The sequence below is a fragment of the Tiliqua scincoides genome, chromosome 7, assembly GCF_035046505.1.
Source record: "Tiliqua scincoides isolate rTilSci1 chromosome 7, rTilSci1.hap2, whole genome shotgun sequence".
Lineage (NCBI taxonomy): Eukaryota > Metazoa > Chordata > Lepidosauria > Squamata > Scincidae > Tiliqua > Tiliqua scincoides.
In genome coordinates, this window is record NC_089827.1 from 48545020 (window position 1) to 48562724 (window position 17705).

The 17705-nt window shown below is 44.8% G+C and overlaps 1 protein-coding gene across 4 annotated transcripts in view; it reads right to left on the reverse strand.

The window, feature by feature from the left end:
• HIPK2 (homeodomain interacting protein kinase 2) overlaps positions 1 to 17705 on the reverse strand; it is a 181293-nt gene that overhangs the window by 26794 nt on the left and 136794 nt on the right. For 3 of the 4 annotated variants that reach the window (XM_066634241.1, XM_066634243.1, XM_066634240.1), the window contains 4 exons: positions 16077 to 16239; positions 15080 to 15302; positions 11424 to 11545; positions 4078 to 4220 (listed from right to left, as the gene is read on the reverse strand). In XM_066634241.1, the coding sequence (XP_066490338.1) occupies positions 4078 to 4220; positions 11424 to 11545; positions 15080 to 15302; positions 16077 to 16239 (651 nt within the window). The remainder of the gene's footprint in view (positions 1 to 4077; positions 4221 to 11423; positions 11546 to 15079; positions 15303 to 16076; positions 16240 to 17705) is intronic. The other variant, XM_066634242.1, reaches the window with a different exon arrangement.

Here is a 17705-nt window from a genome sequence, read left to right on the forward strand (position 1 = left end):
AGTCTGCTGAGCAGTCTCCAGACAGTCTCTGGCAATATTAATGTGTCTGTGAATTGCCATCCACATGCATATGTTACTAGGTACTCTGTATTCAAGAGCATAAATAGAGGGTCACACGCTTCCCAAGATAGTCTTCACAGAGTGGAAAAGCAAATAGGCAAGGCAAGCAAGCCCCCTTCCATCTCTGTCTAGAATGCTCTAGAGCTCATGTGCCCTCCCCTCAGAGGAAGAATTTTGCACCTAAGAATTTTGCAAGCATTATGAGACTGACGGCCCAATCCTAACCAATTTTCCAGTGCCGATGCAGCCACAATGCAGCCCCCCCCCCCAGGTAAGGGAACAACTATTACCTTGAGAAAGCCTCCCCACTACACAATGATTGCTCCCCTACTACACAATGCAGAATGCTCCCCATGGGCCATTGGCATGGTTGCATCTGTGCTGTTAAGTCGGTTAGGACTGCGCTGTAATAAAAGTAACAGAAGTAAATACCATTATTGTCAATGGGGCTTACTCCCAGGTAAATGTTCATAGGACTGCAACCCTAGGGACTGTCTTCCCACTCATTTTCTTCACAACCACTATGTATGCACATATCTCATTTCTAGTCTGCCCTTTCTCAGCGTGTACTCATTTGCCCCCATTTTATCCTCATCCTGTGACCTTGGCTAGGCTGACAGATAGCAATTGGTACAAGGTCACCCAGGGAACACTAGGCAGGAAAAGCCCTAGAAGAACCTTCCAGTGGTTTGCTGTCATGCTTGGAAGGCACTGCTACAACTTCAGAGGATGAGAGGGAGGGAGGGAGGCAACTGCAAGCAGAATCAGAAGTAAGATATTTCTTTTTCTACTTAGGTTCCTATTAAGCCCCAAAAGTAACAGATGGAACTGAGGCGGGATACTTGCATTCCTGGCTCTTCAGAGATTAGAAGGCACCTGACAGGAATCCTTACGGACTGAACTCTTAGAAACTTATTTTGCACTGGGGTCACAGGTGGAAACAGCAGCCTTGACAGAGTCAAAGCCAACAGCAATGTGTTGATAGGACTGACATCCTGGAACTCCATGGGCTGATCACAGATGGGAGCAGCCAGGACTCTTTCCCAGAGTGAAGCACTGAGACTGGAAGGTGTGGTGAGCTTCCTCCATGAGTTTTTTGGCAATGCAGACAGGAACCCACCTGACAGTGTTCTCCAAGGCTCATAAAGCAACAGTTGTAGTACCAGAAATGGGCACCTTTCCATCACAACCCTGGCACAATGCCCACTGCACCACAAGCACTCAAAGGGTAAAGAACAAGGAAACAAACACTCAAGAAGGGATAGCACACAGTACAGGCGTCCCCCAGTATCCACAGGGGATACGTGTCCCTCCCCGGACACTGGAAACCACAAATAAAGAGGCACCCTATCTCTGCGCTCCCTCTGCACCCCACGCCCGTTACCTTTGCTTAGCTTCCTTACCCTGGTGCCAAGCAAGTACTGTATTTGTCTTTCATTTATCAAGTGCTACAAGCTAGACAGCTTACAGGAAGACAAACAGGCAGGAGGCTTGCTAGAGAAGACTAAACGAATGTTAACAGGAAGCAGGAAGCTTCCGCGTAGCGGGGTGGTGCAGGGGGCCCATATACAGGGGGATAACTGTGTATGAATAAATCTGAAAGAAGAAAACTCTCTAACTAGGAACAAAATCATGAAAAGATCTGGATGTGGAGACGGAATATCAAGGCATGTGCACAAAGGCAAACATTCCCTGCTGCCAGTTCACATGGACATCTTCTTTGTGCCACCATCCAGTTAAGTAGCATGAGACATAACTCATGTACAAATCAGTCCTGTGAACATACATGCCTAAACACAGAACATTCACATCATGCACACTTGTTATGATGCATACGTTTGCTTTCCCAACACATGCACAGGACCTTCAGGAGGGTGAGTATGTAAACCAGCACAAGCCTATGCATGCTACTCTGAAGTAAGCCCCGCTGAGTTCAAAGGACTTGCTCCCAAGTAAGTGTAAACAGAATTGCAGCCCCAGAGACTCACAGGTCTTAGTACTCATAGTTTATATAGCATTTTCCATTAGCCATGTGCTTCACAATCATGATTTTGCTTATCACTTTTACCTCCACTTTACAGAGGCTCAGTGACTAAGCCCAGGCTGTCCAGAGAGTTGGTGGCCCATGCTGGACTTGCTCCTAGGCCCAAAATTCACTGAGCCACATTGCCTCTTAAACTACCATGGTTTCTTTGTTGCCCATTCACATCACAAGGGTAAGGACTACTTTTAGCAATGAACAGCCTGAATAAGGAACAGAGGGAGGAGAGTATCAAGGAAGAGATTCCCAGGGAAGTAGACAAAGCACTGCCAAAATTCCTTCTCCTAAGCACAGACTTCAAGGTTCCATTAGTCACCTCTGCAATGACTAAGTACCACTTGCCTCGGTGATTCTATAGAAGCAGTTACACTGGTACCATGCCAAAAACAAAGCTGAAGAAAGCTTCTGAGACACACATGGTCATGCAGAGAAGAAGAATAGTCCCTATACACCATTTAAGGACCATTTAATGGGTAAGTGAGCAAGGAGAGGATGGAGGACCATAACTATCTGTCATTCATTTGAAAAGTCATTTTGTTGCAAGTACAGAAGTGCAGGGAGCAGTCCAGGAGAAACTGGCTTTTATCCATATTTTTCTCTTAGCCTACAGCAAAAAATGTGGTGCTGAGGGGACACAGACCGACAGTGCCAATAAAGCACTCTTAAGGTTTGACTGCAAGTCATTCAGATTGTAAAATATAATACAGTGGGTCCTCGAGATCCGCAGGGGATTTGTTCCAGAACCACTCAAAGGTTCTGATTTCCGTGGATAACCAAATCCGTGGAGAGTCCCAAAAAATGGAGGTGTCTTTCAGATGTCTCCAGTAGGCCATTTGAGGTGCAGGGAGGTGGCGCACAACCTCCCCACACCTCAAATTGCCTGCTCAAGACTTCTGAAAAGGGCTTCTGGTTTTTTGCCACTTGGATCCAATCATGCAATCAAGGCATTATCATCCAGCTGGGTCCTAAGGCAGCAGTTCCATTAGACCACAGGCAATTTCTTCATACAAGGTATTGTGCTGAACATGACAAGACCCAGAAGCAAGACAGATAGGCCCTGAGTAGTTCTGATGGTACCAGTGGTGGTCGGGGGGGGGGCAAGGGGGGAAAATACTCAAGGGCACCACGCCACTGGGGGCAGTGCCATCTTCCTCACCACTCTTGCCCCGACTGGGAGCCTTAGAGAGCCAGGGAGGCTGTGCTCCACTTCCCCAGCCGTCCAAAGGCCTTCTGAGACCTCCAGAAGGCTGAAAATCACTACTTCTAGTTTTTGGCCAAAAACCTCAGAAGGCATTTGGAAAGCTGGGGAGGCAGCATGCGGTCTGCCCTGCTCTCCGACGGCCCCTGGACAGCAGGGGGTGGCACTTGGCAGGAGGGATGGCACCCTGAAGTCCCTGCCCCAGGTGGTAGAGGGGCCAGGATTATCAATGTCTAAAGGCAATCATATTCAATATACAGTTATCCACCTCGTTATCCACTGAGGTTCCATTCCGGAACTCCCAGTGGATTAAAAAAAATCAGTGAATACCTAATCAGTGGAAAAATAGCTTTAAAGACCCACTCCCAGGTTTTATGCTCATCCATTGTTGCCCCAGAATGTATTGGTATAGATGCTATACCACATTCAGCCACTAGATGGGGTGAATAATAGGATCGAATGGAATGAAATTATAATTATTTGACAGTGCAAAGGTAGGAAACTAGATTTTGGTGCTTTTATCCCTTGTATTACTATCTAAGGACCCCGGAATTAGTGGCGAGTCAAATAGGTGGATGCCAAATCAGTTGATACTGAGGTCCCACCTGTACTAGCCACACAAAATAGAATTCAGCAGTTATGTAGGTACATGATAAAACCATCACGCAATGACAATGAGACCATATCCACAGGTGGTAACTTTAGAAAATGACTGAATACCAAGGCTGGATTGGATACCAAGTCTCACAGATATCCACAAGGTTTTCTTTCCATTTACCTCCAATCTGCCAGCGGCTGGGTTCCTGCCATGGTCTCTGGAATGACAGTAGCATGCTGGACTGATGTGTGAGTAGCTACCCCGGTCAGTTGTTGCCAAGCCGGAGGGAGCAGGATCTGCTGGGTACCACTAGGCCAGGCTTGCTGTGGATCAGAACAGAACATTGTTCTCAGTGACAATCATGAAATTTTGTGCCAACCCATATGAGTCTTTGGCTTCTTTCTAAAAACATTTTAGAAATTATATATAGCATGCAACACATTTCATATAAATCGGCAGAAAAATTTCAAACAACTATTTCAAAAGCAACAGCCGTGGTTCTGCCAGTTACAGACGAGGAAGGAGTACAGTAGTATCAACTCCCAGGGAAATCAACCAGTCTGAAAAGTCAATCCAACATGAAGTCAATGTCTTTTGAAAGACAGCTGTAAATACACAAAATGCTAAAAGTGTAAGCCTGTATCCACAGTTCCTGACAATCTCACTGGGAACTTAAAAGCACAATCCTAAGCAAAGGGGTTTACTGCCTAGTAGGTTTGTGAATCTATGCGCACTTATTTGGAAGTGAGTCCCACTGAATTCAGTTTTCTTTTGAGAATCAGGTTATAAGTATGTTCAGTGCTGCAGCTGTGAAACCTGCACTTAACGTGTGTTTTCTCCATCTCAAGAGGGTGAGGGTGCAGGTGTTCGCCCATATCCATGGTTTCAGGTAGCCATGGGGGGATCCTGAACCCCGCAAATACAGGGGCAGGCCTGTAGTTTTCTTGATATCGGATATCTTGCTACCAAACAGATACTTGTGATGGTTGTCATGAGAATTTCTCTTGAGGAAGGCATATGCCAAAATGCAGTGGGCTGATAAAATTATCTTATTAACAGATCTTTTTATATCACACCTGGTTGGGAGTTTCTCCCCCTCCTTTTTTCTTTTCCAATGACTGACAGCCCAATCCTATAAAGTGGGTGCCAGTTTACCGCCAGCACTTCTGCAGCCCTCAGCACCAGTCCAGCGCCGGTGCTAGCTCAGCGCTGGCTGGTGCAGGGCTAGTGCCTGTGGACCGCTGTTGCTTCACCGCTCCACAGTTGTGCAGACCACTGGGAGGCGAAGAGGTAGGTGGGGGTGTAGGGGAGGTATGGAAGGTGTTCTGGGGTGGGGGGAGGTGGAGGGAGAGCAGGGAGAGAACAAGAAGGAGGCGTGCCAGGGGGAGAGAGCAGGGCAGGAAGGAGGAAGGCCTCTGGCCCAACATGGAGGCTCTTGATTCTATGTCGACCCTTAGGTTACCATAGAATCGAGTAGCCCCATTGCAAGGCTACTCACCTTACCCAGAGGAAGGGAACGAAAGTCCCTTCTCCCAAGCAGCCACCAGCACTGCCAAGGTTACACTCAGGATGCAGCAGCAGCAATTTTTGGCACCACTGCAGCCCTGGGTACCAAACAGCTCAAGATTGGGCTGCCCATCAGCACATGCTTGATCTCCTCTGATCTTGGAAGCTAAGCAGGGTCAGACCTGGTTAATACTTGGATGGGAGACCACCTGGGAATACCGGGTGCTGTAGGCTTATACCATAGTCTTTCGAGACTGAAGGTTGCCAACCAACCAACCACTAAAAGGTAGGCCATATGTTCATATATTGGTCTACAAATGTGCCACAGGGATGTGGGGGGAGGATGTGAGTTTCCCACTGGCAAATGCGGTGTGCCTTGTCAATTGCCAAAAAGCTGATGGTGTGCCTTGACAATTTTAGCACCTTGTCAGTGTGCCATGAGATGAAAAAGGTTGAAAATCACTGGGCTAAAGGATCAGGAATCTCGCAGAAGCCTCTGTGTCTTCCTTTCCAAAATAACTATTTCCTGTCCCTGCTACCCACATTCCAATTTTCCCATGTTCTTCTTTTCTGAAATTATAGACTTGCCAAACCTTTCCTGTTCTTTGCAAACCTGAGCTTCAGAACACACAAAAAATGCAGAACAAATCTATCCACATTCTCTTTGCATAACCGATTTAGAGCACAGAATTTCAAATTCTTCAGCGCAGAACTTGGATTCTTCCCCCACCCCCACCCCCGAAAAGGAAACATCCCAGCCCTAATCACTATGCCTAGAATCACAGGACTCTTAATAGGATCAGCACCTTTAAAAAGCTGCTGCTCAGTCTGCAAAGAGTGGATGGAACCAGAGCCCCCTCTCACCTGTCTGTAGAGAGGCAAACTGATATACTTACTTCATGTGGGGAAAAACACTTTGTAAGAGGCTGAATGCGAGGCCTGGTTTGCCACCACCTGCTCTAGGGGATGCATACAGCACATTTTATCCAAATTTCATATCATATTCCCTGCAATCAACACCTATGAAGATGATACACCAACTTCAGCACATCAGCTTCTATCTAACGCTCAGCACTCCTATAAGGTCAGAAGAAAATATTGCACAGCATCAGGGACCCAAAACAGTGTTGCTGTTTTTATCCCCCTTCTCTGCACCTTTTAACACCTGTATGACAGGCAAGCGTTAAAACAGATATAAATCTAATATAGGGAAGGCTGTGATAGGGAAGGTTGCACCTGGTGAATTCCTGTTTGTTGGGTAGTTCTGGATTTAAAAAAAAATACTGTACATAGCTGTTTGGGAAAAATTAAAAACAATGTGATAAACAAGTTCAACAGACACAGCTTTCCTCATCAAAAGGGTTTCGTGTAAAAATATGTCTATTTTATTGTTACATGGGGTTTCCAATGGCTTCCCATCAAGTTTACTGATGAGGTCCATACCTGAGTAGCTACAGCAATGAAGCAGTATTTATTCCCAGACCACTCACTAAGACCCATTACACACAGTGCCAATCTAAGCATAATCTTCAAAGTTACAATTTCTAAATTAAGACATTTAAATATACATAGAAGTTGTACCCTGTGACCTGCAAGACCTGCAAGACAGTTTCCCTGCCCTCATATATGAAGGCCCTGGCTATTGTTACTCAGAGAAACATGGGTCTTCTCAATGCAAACATATATATTTCTGATCTACCATGGTGAGCGTAATTCTCTTTCTCTCCTCCTTCTTCCCCAACCTGCAGACCACATTTGTCTAAAAACACTTTAATGAAGCATAGATGTTGGTTGCTGCTTTCTTTTGTTTTCCTTTGCTGTTGATTTTATTGTTGTGTTTACAGTTGTTTCAATATTTTATTAGCTGTTTTGTTACTGATGAACGAAAAGCAGGATGCAATAATATACTGTATAAGATAAATAAGCTGCTCAAAACAATAAAGGGAACACTTAAACACATCCGAGATCTGAATGAACGAAATATTCCTATTAAATACTTTGTTCCTAACATAGTTGAATGTGCTGACAACAAAATCACACAACAATCATCAATGGAAATCACATTTATTAACCCATGGAGGTCTGGGTTTGGTGTCATACGCAAAATTGAAGTGGAAAAACACACTACAGGCTGATCCAACTGCGATGTAATGTCCATAAAGCAAGTCAAAATGAGGCTCAGTAGTGTGTGTGGCCTCCACGTGCCTGTATGACCTCCCTACAACGCCTGGGCATGCTCCTGATGAGGTGGCGGATAGTCTCCTGAGGGATCGCCTCCCAGACCTGGACTAAAGCATCCGCCAACTCCTGGACAGTCTGTGGTGCAACGTGGCGCTGGTGGATGGAGCGAGACATGATGTCCCAGATGTGCTCAATTGGATTCAGGTCTGGGGAATGGGTGGGCCAGTCCATAGCATCAATGCCTTCATCTTGCAGGAACTGCTGACACACTCCAGCCACATGAGGTCTAGCATTGTCTTGCATTAGGAGGAACCCAGGGCCAACCGCGCCAGCATATGGTCTCACAAGGGGTCTGAGGATCTCATCTCGGTACCTAATGGCAGTCAGGCTACCTCTGGCGAGCACATGGAGGGCTGTGCGGCCCCCCAAAGAAATGCCACCCACACCATTACTGACCCACTGCCAAACCGGTCATGCTGGAGGATGTTGCAGGCAGTAGAACGTTCTCCCTGCCGTCTCCAGACTCTGTCACGTCTGTCACATGTGCTCAGTGTGAACCTGCTTTCATCTGTGAAGAGCACAGGGCGCCAGTGGCGAGGTTGCCAATCTTGGTGTTCTCTGGCAAATTCCAAACGTCCTGCATGGTGTCGGGCTGCCAGCACAACCCCCACCTGTGGACGTCGGGCCCTCATACCACCCTCATGGAGTCTGTTTCTGACCATTTGAGCAGACACATGCACATTTTGGCCTGCTGGAGGTCATTTTGCAGGGCTCTGGCAGTGCTCCTCCTGTTCCTCCTGGCACAAAGGCGGAGGTAGCGGTCCTGATGCTGGGTTGTTGCCCTCCTACAACCTCCTCCATGTCTCCTGGTGTACTGGCCTGTCTCCTGGTAGCGCCTCCATGCTCTGGACACCACACTGACAGACACAGCAAACCTTCCTGCCACAGCTCGCATTGATGTGCCATCCTGGATGCGCTGCACTACCTGAGCCACTTGTGTGGGTTGCAGACTCTGCCTCATGCTGCCACTAGAGGGACAGCACCGCCAGCATTCAAAGGTCACCCAAACATCAGTCAGAAAGCATAGGGACAGCGAAGTGGTCTGTGGTCACCACCTGCAGAACCACTCCTTTATTGGGGGTGTCTTGTTACTTGCCTATGATTTCCACCTGTTGTCTACTCCATTTGTGCAACAGCATGTGAACTTGATTGTCAATCGGTGTGGCTTCCTAGGTGGACAGTTTGATTTCACAGAAGTGTGATTGACTTGGAGTGACACTCAAACGTGTTCCCTTTATTGTTTTGAGCAGTGTATTATACAGCTATTACTTTTGTGTTTGTTATTTTTTCTATTTTTAAATGGATTTTTTAAATTGTTTATTTTGTCTTGGATGTTTTATTTTACTTTATTTTATTTACATTTGTACTCTGCCTTTCTCCCCAAAGGGACTCAACCCAAAAGGATATTATCCTTTTAGAAAAAGAATATTTGCATAATAATGTTCATGTTAAAAGAGAGAGAGCCATGAAGACATGAAACTGCTTGACGCTAAGTCAGGCCATTGGTAGTTCAATACAGTCTGATTGCAAGCACTCCAAGGTGCCTAAGACCTCTTCAAGATCTCAGGTAGAGAGACAGCCTTTATTTAACTGGAGGTGCTAGGGATTGAATGATAGACCTTCTGAATGCGGTGACTGTATTTTACCACTGAATGACGTTGCCCCTCAGATTTGTGTGCATACTCAAAAACCCTGGATTGCTTTTTCAATTACAGGTATGCGCCACTTAACGAGGGGAATACGTTCTCCAATCCCCGTTGTTATGTGATTAGATCATTAAGTGAACATTCAGTCCAATCTATTGCCTTTGTTGTGTCAACAGACACTCCCTGCCAGACACAAGCTGGCTATACAGATGACTGGATATAGATTGCTCTTCTTTGCTTTAAGAGCCTCTCTGTTGTGTAAACAGACACTCTGCAGCAGGCTATGGGAGACGCGATTGCCTCATTAAGAGCATCTTTATTGTGCTTTGACCATTGTCATATATGCAGTCTGTCGTTAAGTGAACAGTAGTTAAGTGGCGTACACCTGTATTATTATCTTGCACATGTCAATTTGGTACCTGAGCAAGTGAAAATATATTCTAGCCAACACAATGGTTTGCTTGCCCACCAGAACTACATTAATAATTTTGACACGCCAATGTTCTTTTAAAAAACAAAAAGAAAAGAAAAAAGAAAAGGCTAGTTCTCTTCTGGTTTCTTTCAGTTTGTATCCCACCTCTCCCCAAGGCTAAAAGATGGTTATGAAAGTTTAGAAAAGTTTCTGTGCTTGGTCACCTGTCCATGATTCTTACCTGTCCCAGCTAATCAAGGAAGTGCTTCTTAGAAAAGTGTCTTAAAAGCAGGATTTGCTAGCTCCTGCAAACTGCAAAACTCCCAGGGCATGCCCACACGGAAAATTTTTAACCACAGTTTATGTTGTGTAATGACTATATGAATTGCCTCTTCTATTGCTTTAACTTGTAAGGGTTTTGGAACAGTCCTGTGTTTTTAGCCTTTCTGTTGAAACTGCCAGTTGTGCTGGAGTCAGCTGGGGGGTCTGTAAACAGATTTTTTGGTTCTTTGTTTTGAAGACTTTTGAAGACTTTGGGGTCTTTATTTTGAAGCCAAAGAAGATTACGTATATACATGGTCATGCCATCTCACTCACTTTGCATGGCCTTTCTAGCCTTTCCTTTCTATTTAGATTTAACAAAATTTTACATATCACTGTTTCCAAAACTGCCTTTCCTCCAGTTGGGATTTGTAAAATCTCCATCTTTCAGGTCCTGTTGTGGAATGCCCTGCTTTCCCCTCTCCCTTTCACAAGAAGAATAGTTTGCCCCAGCTGAATCACTTGGAAGGGGATGACGGACTTTATCGGAGCTGAACTTCATGCAAGTCAAAACGGTGGCTCTTTAACAACCCTTCGTGGGAACAGGAGGTCGCACTCAGTTAATGAAAAGAAATCAGGCAAGCTTCAAGTTCTGCTCCATACTGCCTTTCCCAGATAAGCTGGGCTGGCAGCTGGCAAAAGAAAATGACTGAACTAACACTCATTGGAATGCTATCTAGGCAAGGCAATGCTTTGGCAGGATTTGGGAGTCTGCCTATGACTGAGAACATTGGAATGCTCTGGCAGAAGGCAATGCAGCCACTCTTACGCACTGGTGCAAATTCATTTTGTCTGAGACGTGAGATGGATCCTATCACGGGATGACCAACATTTCTAAGCATTTGGAGATACATGCCACACTTCTGTATGGTTAAATGTCCCAGGAAATATGAACACACGAAGCTGCTTAATTCTGAGTAATGCCATTGATCCATCTAGCCCAGTACTGACAACACTGGTGGTAATATAAAGCACCATATAAAGTTTCAAAGCACCACATACACTGAAGGCACTAAGAATATTATTACTACTACTATTTATTATCATCAAAACACTTTCCTAACGTAACGAAGATAATAGCCAGTTCATCTGAAATGCCTAATTTCATTCTTGGCCTTCAGGCAGGGGAATCAAAGGAAAATTGAGAGTAGAAGAACTTCATGAGGCAACATGATGCTCTCAAGATTCCCCGAAAGACCCAGGGAATTAAAAAGATGGCAAAAGACATATGATTACGTCATACATATGCCAACACTCAAAATCCACACAAGCATTCACCGCCACCAACCCCACACACACCAAGCACCAATTTAATAAAATGAAAATGACTTGCTCTGCTTCAGACTCTTCACATTGTAGCTGGTTGCTGTCCAAAATGAATCAAGAATAATTAAATTTACCTGTGCTAGGAGTCCTGGCTGGATCTGAAGGGGCTGAGCCCCTGGAGCCTGAGTGACTATTGGAACAGCATTCTCCATCCTCACAGAATACCCAGCATGCTTTGAAGGGGAAGTTTGTAAACCTGTGAGATGAAAGAAAAAAAGGTCAAGAGTTTGCCATTGGGAAGAGGCATCTTAATGCCATGCACAAGCTGAGGGAGATATGGTGTTATCCTAGATGCACTCTTAAAACACATAGAAGAACAAGCCTTGTTGAGGGAGAATCAGTATGGCTTCTGTAAGGGTAGGTCTAGCCTCACAAACTTTTTATAATTTTTTGAAAGGGTCAACAGGCATTTGGATGCAGGCAAAACTGTTGATATTATGTATCTGGATTTTCAGAAGGCGAGTGACATGATTCCTCACTAACGGCTCCTAAGAAAGCTTCACAGTTAGGGGGAAAGAGGGCAGGTCCTTTTACGGATTAAGAATTGGTTGAAGACCAGGAAATAGAGAGTGGGTGTCAATGGGCAGTTTTTACAATGGAGAAAGGTGAAAAGCGGTGTGCCCCAAGGATCTGTGCTTTTCAGCTTGTTCATAAATAACTTGGAGACAGGGATAAGCAGCAAGGTGGTCAGGTTTGTGGATGACACCAAACTTTTCTGAGTGGTGAAAACAAGAAGGGACTGTGAAGAGCTCCAGAAAGATCTTTCCAAACTGGGAGAATAGGCAGCAAAATGGCAGATGCCTTTCAATGTAAGTGCAAAGTAATGCACATTAGGGCAAAAAATAAAAACATCACATATAATCTAATGCAGTGGTTCCCCAATTTTTTAGCATTGGGACCCACTTAAAACAAAAGTTTCACTTTACCAGCTGCTCAAGACTCTGTGGCTATAAAGATGATAGGGCAATAGTGCTCCCCCCAAGCAGATTGTTTAACCCCTGGTGCACATAAGCTAACCTGCTTTGTGGGTTTCATGACCAACCAAAAATTGGGTCGTGACCCACTGGTGGGTCCTGGACCCACAGTTTGAGAACTGCTGTTCTAATGGGTTCTGAGATGTCTATGATGGCTCAGAAGAGAGGCCCAGCCTGAAACCTCCCCTTCCCCACCAGCCTCTTCCCCAACATTGAGAATGATGTGGAATCTGGGGCAGGGGGCTGCAGGAGGATGAGAGCTGGCAGAAACTGGGCAGCAGCACTTGCATGTGGAGCTTATCACTGCAGCCCCAGTGCCATTCTAGAGGGTCCCTGACCCTCAGGGATAGCTTTTCAGGGGGCTCTAATGGGGAGGAGGGGTGAGAAAGGCCCATTGTGTGAGTAGACTTCTGTCTGAACTACTAAGGATCCAAGCCAGCAAAAATAACTCGCTCAATCTAATTGCAGAAAGAACGGCTCATTCTCTTCTCAAAAGAGAGGAGATGGTGCATTTTTTATTGTATTTGGTTTTATTTTTAAATATTGTTACCAAGCCTTGAGCCATTACGAAGGGGGTGGGATAGAAAATCAGCTAAGTAAATCGATCTATGGTGACCTTTTCCAATCATTTTCTGATATAGGCTGGCTCAACCCAGCAGTCTGAACTGAAAAAGAGACGTCTGTGATGAGAAGGAAGGACTGACTGTTGCTAAAAGCAAGGGCAGCTTTTAAAGATCCAGCCGCCTATCATCCTTTCCTCTGCCCCGCTTCCTTTGCGCCTTTCAACTTGAAGAAGCTGCGAAGGATAAAAATTTGCCCCAAATACTCAAATGCCTTTTGTAGCTTTTGTAAATAAGACTCAGGGGACTTTTTCAGGATTCCACCCTCAAGCTCTTTTATGTTATTTTAACCCTGCTTAAAAGGATAAAATGTCTGCGGCACAGCAGTGCGCCGAGACATCAATATCTGCAAATAACTTTAATATCTTTGGATAGAAATGAGAGGAAGGGAGCCAGGTGGCAGTAGCGCAGACTTCCTAGCAGTGGCTGAGCACAAATGCGGGGCAAGCAATGGCTACCCTTCTGAAAGAGCCCCAAGCAGGACTCAGGCTATTCTCTCGGTCTCTCAGGGCCAGCACCACTCAGCAAATCCTCCAGCAAATTGGCAATGGGCACAATGCACTATGACCTCAGGCCAGTGAAACTATCCATGCTCTCTTACTAACATCCTTGTTGAATACACCGATAGGTCACAATCATGCCATCTGGCAATGAGGGGGGATCTGTAGTGATACAGCTACACCATTGAATGGGGAGGGAAAATCTTTGACAAGACTCTGTTGCCAAGTCACACTTTGCCAACAGAGTGGCTTAACCTTGGAACTGACACCTTATTCTACTCCTTTTTGTGGCTGCCAAATAACATGTGGTTTTCCCTAATGGGGAGAATGAGTAAACATCGCTATAGAAGTCAGTATTTTCTCTTTGAGCCATCAGAACCAGTACTCATTAGCCTGACGGAAGAATGGCGCATCTTCACTACCATCTTATCTGTATTGAGGTGGTTTGCAAGAGGACATTTCTCAGTTTCAAGCAAAAGTTTAATGATTGCTCCTGTAGGTAATTGCCTTGGGTGCAATACTCTTGAGGGCTTTAGGTCTCTCAGACTGAGGGTCTACCTTGAACAACACTCATTCACGTTTCCCTAAGGCTGCAATCCTATACAGGTCCAGCCTTGTTATACACTGATTTTTTATACACGAATTTGACTCAACACGAATGGCCCCTGCAAATGATAAGGAACGTGCTGAACCCTGGAGAAGGGAAAAAATGCACCCCTTTAAAATCACAGTTTAAAAAATGCTTTTTACTGTTGCTGAGAGACAGTCATACAAGTGATTACACGTATAACCTAAGTATCCACAGATTTTTCTATCTCAAAGCTGATGAGAAGGGCCCTTTAAATTAAAGGAAAACAGTCGTTTAATAATGCCAGAGAGGGCAGCTGTGGGGGATGAGTTTCATCTGGATCAGGACCACAACATGAACATTTACCCTTGCCACAATTCTGGTCTGGACCTGGCTCCCCATAGCTAATATTTAGAGAGCTTTAAAAAGGCATGTGCTTAACATCAGATAGTTTGGCACCTAGGTCTAATTCCTTCACTGGTATATGCATGGATAGTGGGATGGTGATAAACATTAATACCACAGGCCTACAAAATTGAGTCAGAAAAGTTTTTCCCAAACTTTATGGTGGTTTGATATGAATTTGGGGTGCCAATTTCAAAAATGGCATCTGTTTTGCCCTATCACATCTAGTTTTGGAGATATGGTATAAACTCATTAGGGAATGGTTCAAGTAGCTTCCTCATGAGGAATCTGCTTGAACCATTCACTAAAGAGGCTATGCCGTGTCTCCAAAAGTAGACATGATAGGGCAAAACAGATGCCATTTTTGGAATTGGCACCCCAGATATACCCAGGAATTGGTGTAACGTTTAAGGAAGCAAAATGTGTGTTGGCCTGTGCAATTGTACCTTCTCCTTTCTCCCCTTCTTTTGGTGTCAATGTACCTGCAGGTCTTCCTAGGTTTTGTTTATTTGGTTATTTTTATTTCTAAGATCGCCAACTATGGCTCTGTGTAGTCTTCATTAATACCAGGGAGGCCCTGGTTTAAGTCGTAGGAGCACTTTTCAAATGAAACAAGATCAGAGCAGAAGAGTTTGACCAGAGCGGGCAAGGCCCGCCTCTTACCTTGAAAGCCTGGGGGACATACGATGAGGGCTTGCTGGAAGGGGTCAGGCCGGGCACATATCTGCGCAGTTCCGGTCTGCAGGGGCACACTCCTCTGGGCCACCGCGGCCATAGACGCTGCCGAGGGCTGGTAGAGTGCAGATTGGTAGTTTAGTATGGAGACTTCAGGGTTGGCTAAGGAAATAGTGGCACTGGTGGTGGAGGTGGGAGCCAGGTTGGTGGCCTAAAGGAATGATGGGATTTAAAATAAAATAAAAACGAAATATGAAGGAGATGGCAATGTTGGAAAAAAGCCAGATATTTTTTTCTTGAAATGATCTAAATAAAGGAAGCCAAAAAATTAAGAAGAAGATAGACCAACAAAAGAAATGGGGGAGGAGGAAGGTAAATATGAGTAAAGATGAGGACTTCTCTTTAGTCATTCTACATGCCATTATTCTGCTTAGGATTACCAACTGATGAGGAAAAACCACAGAGAAGCAATGAGCCCAGAAAGGAAGCCAGCAGGACAGTGGTTAGGAAAGTGCAAACGTGCTGAGAGCCAGGGTGGGTGTGGTGACTAGCATGTTGGCCTTAGATCAGGAAGACCCAAGTTAAAAGCCTGGCTCAGCCCAAACCTTTCTTTGTGACCTTCAGCTATTTACCCTGTCTTTGCCTACATTACCTATGCTCCTTTGTGGAAGGGTGGGTTAAATATAATAAAAACATATATACACAAGTTTACCTTCACAATCATAAGGGCTAGAAACTTGCAAAAGAAAGAACCCAAAAATAAAAACTGAGATTATCCACCTGCTGAATTATGTTCAAATACCAACATCCTGTGGTCACAAGTCTGAGGAAAACACACGCAGCTCTGTCCACTGACAAGAGGTAGTCGAGCTGTTAGAAATGTAGGAATGACTCATGAAGTAGCAGACCAGACCTTTGAAATCTCAGGTACAGCTGTCTGGTTTTGTGCCCTCTGTTTCAGGTTCAATAACAACGGCTTCCTCACCTGGTTATGGACTGTGTTAAGTTGGTTGTTGAAAGTCATGGTTAGGTTGGTTGATGTGCTTGGGGCGACATGGGTGATGAATGGGGTCTTGCTCTGATTCACGGTGTCATACATGTTCATCCGCCGCTTGCAAATCTCCATGTTCTGGAAACAGGACTTGACACTGTTTACAGAGAAAGCGGATATAAGGAGCAGAACTGGAAGGCTAATTTGTCAGATGGAGGAAGTTGGGGCACTGAGTGCCAAAAGGATACTATTGATTTGCAGTGTAGAATCATTACAAACGGAAACTGGCTCAACAGACATTACTTCCCCCCAGGGAACACTATAGTTCTGGAGGGGTGTAGTTAGGATCCCTAACATGCAACACCTTCACCAAACTACAATTCACAGGATTATTTAGCTGGATCTACACATGCAACAGGATAGCAAAACCTTGAGGCTGTAGAATGGACTGCATCATTTCAGATGACCAGAGGGGAAAAACATTGCTGAATGCTCCCCTATTTAAGGTTGAAAACTGGCAGAAGAGCCACAGAGCACCCTCGAACCTTTCTCTGTGGCTGTCCAAGAAACTCTGGGACCTGAAGTTGGGTGCCAAATCCTGTCCCTTGTCCCCCAACCCCTAACAGTTGGTGATGTGGCTGCAATGAGTTACACCCAGACAGCTGGTAGGCAAACAGCTGCTCTTCTTCCATTGCCTGTGCTGAATTACAAAAGGAGCAGAAAGTGAAGGAGAAGACAGTTGTAGAGGGTCTTCTCTTTACTGGAACAGCAACCAGTGGGGCAGAGAGAGAGAGCTGATGGAAGAGAGGAGAAGGAAGCACCAAGATGAAATATCTCTCCTCTCTTCAGCAGTGGCATCACCAGCAATCTAGTGGTAGGAGGCCCTATGCAACTTGCTGCATGGACAGGACTATCTTGACTTTCCTCTCTTCTTTGCCAGCTTTCTTCTTGCAGGGAGCTTTTTACATGGGAGTGCATTAAAATGGTAGCCTCACTTGAACTCTGAAGTGGTACAGACTTCTCTACCAATTCAGTGCTTCATCCCCTTGTTCTTCTGCTGACCAAAACTTTGAGGAAAGAGATGGCAATTAAAATGGAATAAAACAGTTATAAGTATGTATTGTAGATATGCCCTGAGGCCCAAAGGGGTAAGCTCTCAATTATCTGGACATCAATTATGCAAATATCATGATTAGCTGAAATCACAGCTTGTCCCCCATGCATTTTCAGAGTCAGCAGATTATTGTTTTAAGTGCTGGAGCTTTATTAAAACCTTAAAATCACTCAACTTTGCAACCTATCCTCAGCAAGTTTAAACATTTGGAGGAATCCTGGGAAAAATAGCACATTTCCCCAGAAACACACCACTGATCAGTTCCAAAGCTACATCTCTGCTACATTCACAGTTCCCATAACAAGCAGATTCAGCAGTAATGTCTTATAATTTTCTGCAATTTAATTTGGAACAATCAAATATTTATATAATGAGCATTTGTAATTTTACAAGATTTTTAACGCCATTCATGAACACATCCCTTATTTGCATCAAGCTCAGCAGTTTTTTATTTTAAAAGCTTTTGAACTCAAAGGAAAAATAATAATTTGGGACCTAGTAGTCTCACT